Source organism: Lactuca saligna, chromosome 2, assembly GCF_052625555.1.
Source record: "Lactuca saligna cultivar CGN05327 chromosome 2, ASM5262555v1, whole genome shotgun sequence".
Taxonomy (NCBI): Eukaryota; Viridiplantae; Streptophyta; class Magnoliopsida; order Asterales; family Asteraceae; genus Lactuca; species Lactuca saligna.
The window spans coordinates 14,538,169-14,547,946 of NC_136418.1; the positions used below are offsets into that span (position 1 = coordinate 14,538,169).

The following is a 9,778-nucleotide window of genomic DNA, read 5'->3' on the forward strand; positions in this document are numbered from 1 at the left end:
TTTTACAGATTTATATAACTGGTCAAATAGAAGACATGTTTGGATGACAAACCTAATATCAAGCGTGTCTTTCCAAAAGCCTACAATGAAGTATGTTATAATGATAATTGATGAGGGTGATGTGAAGCATTTATAAAGGATTATTCAGAAACATTCAATTTCCATACATCTATATCTGGTGACTAATGATCGAATGTAAGGGGCATACACTGTTCAACACAATGCCACAAATTAATATGTTGTTGCCGGGAGCCAATATAGAAGCGAAAGAAACTCTGACAGGAGAAGATGGAACAACTTTATTGAGAATGGACCTATTGAACAAGGTATAAACAATCAAGCAGGTATATTTATCTATCTAAATGATCCTCACAATGTTAGTGGATATATTGCATGTGGAACAACAATACAACATTAATTCAGTATAGAAGTTGTTTATGAAAACCAATATATATATACATAACGACATTCAGTATGCCTATCTTAGATATTATATACTAGATCAAACTCCGATAATACCATGTCAAGCATCTGTAGTTACATATCAAAGTATGGTAGTTCCATATCAAATAACGATAGAACCACAAGTTCATTACGTTGATCCAGTAAACTATCATTACTTAGGTGGGTTTGATGGTGGCATAATTAAAAATCATGTTGATGTTGGTACATATAACAATGATGTTGATAAAGCTACATGTAACAATAATGATAATGATGTTATATTCAAAAATGTTGTTGATGTTGGTACATGTAAAAATGATGGTGGTAATGAATATTATACATAACTTGACGAGCCAATAGATGAAGTTGGTTTAAGCAGATCAAACACTAAAGCAAATAATTATGACAATTGAACGACCGGCTATAGTAATTAGACACAAAGATCATTCTTTGGTATTCCTGATATATGGGCATGTCCTGAACAAATATATTCATCCAGTCCATCAAACATATTTGATAAAACTGCTACAAATTTACACATATAAAGACACTAGGAATCAAAAGTGTAAGTGAGACATTTCAGTTCAAACCTGTCAGATCTATAAAAAAAATAGGGTTTTGGGAGTATGCATTAATGAAATCATCATTGGTATGTAGACAAATATAGAATGGTCCATGCCCACAATGTAACACCTCATTTTCGCATTCCAATAGAATTCAATATTAACCGTCGTTTATAAAATTCAAAGAAGAGATATATTAGTTTTTAGCCAAAGTAATCCTCATAAACATGTAGGAAAAATCATTACGATTTCCGAAAATATATAGAATACATGAATCCGACTTCGTTTGAAGAAGTTATGCTTCTTCGATGTTTTGCGATTAAACCGTCACGACTATAAGTGTCATAAAATACAAATAAAAAGATAGATTACTTATTAGCCTTAGCGATATAAACGGAAGTAATAGTAGTTTTAAAAACGAGAGTGTGAAAGATCTAGTTCTCAATTCTAGATTTCCATATGGATTAATGATTTATAGTATTATAGGTTAATACTTTTTAAGCGCGTTACCAACCATATTGAACTACCAGTAGAATCACTTAGATAACTGCCAATCCTCTAAATAACCGTCCACATGTGTTTTCTCTCAATACTATGTGCTCTAGTATATGTCCTCTATATGTTAGGATATAGTTGCCATGTATTATGCCACTAGTGTAGTTATATTAGCTTCTGGTAGTATTAGATTATTGTATGTTGTACTTCTTATATGTATTAATATATTATGTGAGGAGTTTAGGAAAAACCGACCTCGTGCTGAAGGCCAATAGACTTGACAGACCAAATTTATTCTTAAGGCTATGGTGCGCTCCAACTTTAAGTTGTAGGAAAAAACAGGCGGACTAGCTTTGTGCTAAAGGCCATTATGTGTAGCATTGCATTTCTTGTGGTATATGGCATTTTAGGGAACTTACTAAGGTGGTGTTTGTTTTTTAAAAAAAAACTCTTCTAACCTCTTAGTGCTGCGTGGCGCAGCACACGCGCAGCACTTTTAGGTTCACAGCAGTTTGTTTTTCTGCAGACTTCGGGCTTAAAAACCTCTTCCCGTCCTCTTCCCCACACAGCAGTGGGCTTACCTCTTCTAACTACTTCTAACCTCATCTAAAAAATCACTCTATGCCCTAAACAAAAAAAAGCGCCGCTGCGTTTTCTTTCCCGTTCTTCTTCTCGGCTTCTTCTCGGTCCGACGACTCCAGCCTCCGCTGCCAGCCATCGCCGGTCGCCTCCGCTGCCAGCCATCGCCGGTCGCTGCTGCCCTCGATCTTCACAGGTAAAATTTTTTTTTTTTTTTCTGATTTCTTTGAGCACCGATTCAATGAAATTGAGTACAAATTCTGTGATTTCTTATACATTTGAGTACCGATTCTTTGAATGAATCAAACATAGGAATGTTAAGTGGGAATGGAATCTCAAATTCCAATACCATTGTATAAAGTATGCATAAAAGTAGGAAAAAAGTATGTTGATTGTAATCTTTTGGAATGAATCAAACATAGGAATGTTAAGTGGGAATGGAATCTCAAATTCCAGCAATGAGGTCTTCAGTCTAATAAAGCCTCATATGAAACAGAACTTTAGTAGAGTTTATCATAAGAATGAAATCACAAACAAACACATGCATGAACAAAAGCAAAAAGGAAAAGAAAGCACGTGGCTTTACAATATTGCAAATATATGATTATATTATAAATTATAAATTTCTTGCATGCCCTCGGTTTCTAGATTAGTTATTTTTTATTTTATTTATTTTTTATTTTTTTTTGATTTCTTATTGATTTGACTAACGATTGTATGAAATTGAGTACAAATTCTGTGATTTCTTATGCATTTGAGTACCGATTCTTTGCATTTGAGGACCAATTTTGTGATTTCTTGCATGCCCTCGGTTTCAAAATCATAATCTTTGCTTAATTGTTTTTTTTTTGTTCATTCATGATGTATTGTTGTTGAATATCCTAAACTTATTTGTTGATTATGTTGGAATATGATTAATCTTTGTAGCTAAAGTATGTATTCTATATATTTTTTTGTTATTAGCAATGGGAGATAAACATACATGGACCAATGAGCAAACAAAATGCTTATTGCAAACTTTTATTGAAGAAGTGCAAACCGTGGGTAGAAAAGGTTTGAGTTTGCACAAACAATCATGGCACAAGTTAGGAACAACTATTAAGGAAAAGTATGGCGTGGATTTGAATCAACGACAATTAAAAAACGCCTATGATAACCTTAAAGCCAAATACACAGGATGGTTATACTTAAAAAACAAAACTGGAAACCTTTACAACCCACAAACAAATACTTTTAACTTAACAAATGAGGAGTGGGAGGACTTTAAAAAGGTATACATATATACATATATACATATATATATATATATACACACACACACACACACATATTTATTCTTATATTACTTTTGTTACATTGATTGCGTTTAGGGACATCCGAAAGCTGCTTCTTTGAAAACCGTCCCATTATTGTTTCCAGAGCTTTGTGCAGAACTCTTTGATGGAAGCAGTGCATCTGGTAATCTCAGCTATGCCACATCCCAAACACCATCGGGATCATCTTCTTTCCATGGCGCACCATTACAGCTTTTGGACGCGCCTTCCATTAACATAGATGAAGATGATTTTTTTTTCCAATCATACAAGTGAACATTTTACTCAGACTCCACCTTCTGCTGCTTCACCTTCTGCTGATTCACCTTATGTTGCTTCACCTTCTGGTAACCCCAACAAAAGGGCTAAACCTTCAACTCCTAGACCTCGAGCTCCCAGTGCCTCACCTGATCCACCTTCTTGTGCCTCGCCTAAAGCTTCTATTACTGCTGATGATTTAGCACTGGAGATGCAAAAAGCTCTACGCCATTTGACTCAAGGGCCAACAATTCCCCAGTGTTTAGAGAAGCTTGAGTTGCTCGAGTTAGACCCAATAGACCCTATACGATTTGCTGCGTATCACATTTTTGGAGGGACCATGAATATTAGAGAGATGTGGGTAAATTTGCCTAATGATCCACAAATATTAAGAGGATGGATCGAGATGACAGCTACAAGTTTAGGAGTTTTAAAGGATGGAAAGATTGTTCGTTAAGTTTATATGTTATTTGGTTATTTGCTACTTGGGATTTATGATATGTTTTGGTACTTGAATGTTATTTTGTTATTTGGTACTTGAATGTTATTTGGTTATTTGCTACTTGGGATTTATGATATGTTTTTTGGTACTTGAAATTTATGTTATATTTTTTTGGTACTTGAGATTTATGTTATTATCTTATGTTATATTATTATCTTATGATATATTATTATCTTATGTTATTATATGTTTTCTTTATTAATAGGTTTGTAATGGATCACGACAAAAAGATACTACTCATAATTCTTATGTACTTGTATGTCCGCTACTTTTGGAAGAGGGGTGTCAAACGAGTGCGGGACAACGATTCGGAAATGACAGGACATGAATTTACGTTAGAGTTACTTCACCGTAATCCTCTACAATGTCTTGAAGTGTTACGCATGTCTCGTGAATCATTTGTCCGACTATGTGCTCATTTTAGAGTAAACTACGCGTTAAAGGATAGCAAACATGTGTCGGTTGAGGAGAAGATGGCTATGTTTTTGATGATGATCGGTCATAACCAACGTTATGTGATTATCAAGCGGAGATTTCAACACTCAAAGCAAACAATTCATAAGTTTTTTCATGAAGTGTTGGCCAAAATGTTGCTTTTCGCACATGACATTATAGTACCAACATCTTTTAATCCGAATCCAAACATTCCGGGACATAATAGGAGGCTACGACGGGTGTTCAAGGGAGCAGTTGGTGCACTTGATGGCACTTTGATACATGCTGTTGTCCCTGCAAACAAACATGATTTATATAGAAGTAGGGGAAAAGGCGATTGTTACGAAAACGTATTGGAAATATGTGACTTTAACATGATGTTTACATTTGTTGTTGCCGGTTGGGAAGGGATAGCACACGATTCTAGAATTTTATCAGAAGCATTAGCAAATCCACATGCACCATTCCCGCTTCCACCTCCAGGTAAATTTATGGTTATTTAAATAGTTTTATCTTTATTTGAAAATAAATGACTTTTTTTTACAGATAAATATTATCTTTGTGATGCCGCCTATGCAATCATTCGAGGTTTTATGGCACCGTACCGTAATGTTAGGTATTGGCTTGGAGATTTCCGTCGAAGACGTGCATTAACGAATAAAGAAAAATTTAACCATGGACACGCAAAACTTCAGAATGTCATTGAACGTGCTTTTGGTGTCTTGAAAGCACGATTCCCTATACTGAAGAGGATGGAACCATTCTCGTTGGTTACACAACGAAACATTACTCTAGCATGTTTTGCGCTTCATAATTTTATAAGAAGAGAGGGACTACGTGATGAGTTTTTTGCACGATATGATGAACCAAATGTCTCGGTTCGGAATAACAATGCGGTCGTTGATAATGATGAAGATGAGATTCCAACACATGGTACTGCTGCGGACCGTGAATATATGATCCAGTTACGGGATGAAATTGCCGAACAATTGATGCAAAATATGGAATGAAAATTATTAAAGTTTGGTTGTATGAATTTTATTTAAAAATGTTATTGTAAGACTAATTTCGTTGTTTGAATTTTATTTCAATGTTTTAAGACTACAATTATTAAATTTTTGGTATTAACAAACTATTTTCGGTTTATTAAATTACTTTATTTTAAATTTTTTAATATCTGCAGCAGTCTGCAGACGTTAAGAAAACAAACATGCTTCTCATTACAGTCTGCAGCACTTTGGTCCACCTCTTCTGCTGCAGAGGTCTACAGAGGTGGTCCGCAGACTTCAGACAGATTCACTTCGAAAATGTTTTTTAGGTACTTCAAATGACACCTAAGTTTCGTGCTCTACCAGTTGAATATAAATGTTTTTTAGGTACTTCAAATGACCCATCAGAAGGGAAAGGCTAGGTTATACACATACTTGTTCACAACTTGTTGCCGCACAATCTAATAATACCCTGATATATTTTACTACATAAAAATGAAAATTTTTGGTTGAAAATCGGGACGTTACAAGTTGGTTTTAGAGCCTTGGTTTGAGCAAACTGGATGAACAGTCGTGTGACTCAAGACTCAAACTAAGGATATGAGTAATTAATAAATCTTTTCAAAAAAAAATAATACAAAAAGGAAAGAATGCGATGCATACAGTCAACCAAAGCTCAAAAAGGAAAGTGATTCCCAAAATATCTATATTGTTATATATGTTGATATATGATCTGTTAGAACTGCATGCTAGTATATAGGCTAGGTATCTCTTCAGGAATTGTTGATTAGAATTTCTTGATACTTAAGTTGCCAAATACCCTAGAAAATTGTTTGTTATTAGCTGCTTACAACCTATATTAATGCCAATTAACTATTTGACAAATACATTAGGTTGCAGGCTCCCATAATTAAATTGTTTTAGATTGCCTGATTCGGTGCTATTGCGTAACTCTTTTCTAAGTACAATAGTTGTAATGTTGTATCTCATAGTCGATGGATTTTTTGATTTTGGCGATATGCAATCATATTTTGTCCAATAACTAATTAGAGTTGGTTGAAGTTATTCCTCAAATAATATTAGGGCGAAGTTACAAGAAATCTTAGAAAAAGAGTCTAGGAAGTTTAATATATGCTTGATAAGGATTATGTTCGTAGATAGAGCATTGGTAAGGATACAAATCCCTAGAGGAATTTAGGTAAACATGTTGTATGTTCTCAATGGAAATGTACATAAATGTTTATGCGGTAATCATGTGTAGTATTGGAAGTGACTTTGAAACTATAAGGCAATTTTTGGGACAAATATGAGTAGGTGTGTGAAAGGTAGTTGAGTTGTTTTGTCTATATCCGACATTACAATCATTTCGTTGATGATTAAAAAAATGCATGTTATTCCGACCTTAGTGGTCATAACAAATCTAGTCCGACTTAGATATATCTACGAAGTAAGCTCGATGATTTTTCCCAATTTAGTCAAAATATTAAGGGAAAAGATGACCAAAGTGATCGAAAGAAGTATCACAGTCGTCGTTAAGAAATGTCACCTACCATGATATGGTTGTACCACTTAGAACATGAAGGAAGGTGCCTTCTATGTTAAGTGTTGTCTTATAGCAATATGGATTTAGTTTATTATGAACCTATTTAAATCAAAGGACTATTAGAATAGGTGATGACGACTCTATGATATTTAATAGAATAGGGAGCCTTACAAAGCCGAACACTGGGTCAAGATCAAGATCAGGATCAGAACTTCTACTCGATTTGATTTCCTATTTTTCCATTTACTTTTGGAATTTAGATTTCCCATCGATGAAGGGTGGCATAATTTTAAAAGATGATCCGTTTGTCATGTACAACTAAAATAAAATAAGGAATTATGCTTAAAACAAATAAAAGCATAATAGTCAAAAATCTAAAACATCGATTTCCATAACATGGCAATCCAATAGCCACGATGTGGGAATCACATTCTAGAAAATTAAAACTATTAGAAAAGTAACTTCGGTCGGATTTAACCCCACAAAGAGGGTCGATTAACTAATAGTAATTAAAACTCAACTAAAACAACCATTCCCCGAAAATGACACCAAAAACTAGATGTGCTCTATATATAACCATTTAAATGCTTTAAATTTATATCATATTTATTCGATTAAACTAAAAGACAATAGGCAGTGTACCTAGTCATGTAGTAAGACAGTAGAGTAAGTAAGAACCAAACACAGTGAACAAAATTAAAGTTAAGAGAGCAATGCTAATAATTAAACTAAAGCCACAAAATTTAAAACGGTTTTTCTCCGATTTCTCAAGTTTAGAAAAACTTTATGTAAAAAATCCACTTAGATAACAACAAGAAAATGAGACTTGATAACGAGTTAAAATTCCACTTTGTTTAGCTTCAAATCCCCTTTTCCTTTGATTGATTTCAAGTAATGCATTAACTTTAGTTTAATACCAAATTAAAGATTACTAATTATCGTGCTCAAGCTAACTAGCATAAATCATTTCATGAACTTTAACCACAACGATCATATAAATTTAGTACACAAAACTGATTTTTAAGATATGTTTAGGCGATGATTAATTTGATCCAATAATTATATATCGATGATCAAGATTATACAATAAATCAATTATTATAATCAAATAATGCTGTTTAACATAATTAATCAACTAAGTTTATCACCTATAGTGGGGTATGATCAACCTCTAGCTCTAGTAATTTAATGATCATAAACAACAATGTAAATAAGTTCATGCTATCAATGGCCTCGTAACTACACAAAACTTAAGGACAAAGTAATAAAGATTGAAACTTTAACATGTTAAGGTGATCTATCAAACACAAGCTAAATCTAACTTCAATAATCCATAAAAGTATAAATCAATGCATAATATTAGGGCTCATCTAATCTAAACAAGCAAAAGGTTGTTAGCCCATTGTTACACCAAGAATACATAGTCACAAAGTAAGATAGATAAAACATTATTATCACTATGTAAACCAAATGATTATTGTAGATCTTTACACCAATGTCCTCAAAGCCCTTTCTCACACAAAATATGGTCTCTAATGGTTCCTTGGTTGCTTTTTTCGAAGATATCAACATCTCTTAACGCATGTATCATTAATTAGGATCTAAAAATCGGTATTTATATTTCCCTAATTATGTCCTCCCTATCGTGGCTATATGATCGCCATGTTGTGCAATCCATTAATAACGTGTGGTCAGCAAGCATTAAAATCAATCACAAAGCTTCCTAATCGTCATGCCATGGAGGTATGTTCTCCACACCGAGGAGTTTTTCAGGATGCACACTCCTTTCTTTGCTTTCCATCTTCAAGAAAAATTTGTCCTCCAAGTTTCCATCTATGTTGAATTTTAGCCCTTCTCCTCGTAAATGTCTTCATTTGGTTATAAAATAGAAATTTAACTTATAAGTACCCAATATCCTTATATTAAACCAAATCATAGCTCAACTATATTGAAATAACAAAAAAAATATGTACATAAATATGGGAATATCAGGTGACAATCGTAATTCTTGTCCATTCAAGTGCTAGAATGTTATTTCTTTCTTTAGTGTCAAAGATGAATACCATAGGGTTTGCAATATCCACTACGAACTCCATTTCCCTATGACCAAGGCCACCATTTTCTATTGTGACAAATTTGATGTCGTATACTTAAACTTGATTCTTTTGAAAAGTCATTGCAAGAAGCACATAAATATTGAAATTCACTTTGTTTGGAACCAAGTAACCGGATTTCATAGGTTTACGGGTTACAAATCATTATTTTAGGCATGATCACCAAATATAACGTTTTATTATGCATAAAAATAACGTAATGGTTTTTTTGATCATTGAAGGATAATAGGTTTGGTTTTTCTAAAGTCCCACCCCCCCCCCCCCCAAAAAAAAAAAAAAAAAAAAAAAAAGTATTTTCATGCCTAATGGAATATGGAAAAATAATACATGCTGTGAAAATAAAAACAAGTACTATGAGAGTCCATACATTGTATAAATGTTATCTTATAAGATATCATTTTGTTAAAAAATAATATCCACTATCTTTGTCTAACTTTTAGCAAACGTTTGCACCATTGTTTGTATGATTTTTGTTAGAAAACTTTCCACCCTATCCTTTTGGTCTTGTTAAAAAAACATGGTTTCAAACATTTCAAACTGAGT

The 9,778-nt window shown here is 33.5% G+C and overlaps 1 protein-coding gene across 1 annotated transcript; it reads left to right on the forward strand.

Annotated features, from left to right (window-relative positions):
• Positions 1-4,468: 4,468 nt before the first annotated feature.
• On the forward strand, positions 4,469-5,599 carry LOC145029532 (uncharacterized). Its single transcript, XM_078978042.1, has 2 exons — positions 4,469-5,072; positions 5,136-5,599. Exons 1-2 carry the CDS (start codon positions 4,469-4,471, stop codon positions 5,597-5,599), a joined length of 1,068 nt encoding a protein of 355 aa, XP_078834168.1.
• Positions 5,600-9,778: the final 4,179 nt, after the last annotated feature.

Coding starts and splice junctions, on each gene's coding strand:
- LOC145029532 (XM_078978042.1), top strand. CDS start 4,469: ATGACAGGACATGAATTTACGTTAGAGTTACTTCACCGTAATCCTCTA. Junction 5,073..5,135: donor ATTCCCGCTTCCACCTCCAG/GTAAATTTATGG, acceptor TTTTTTTTACAG/ATAAATATTATCTTTGTGAT.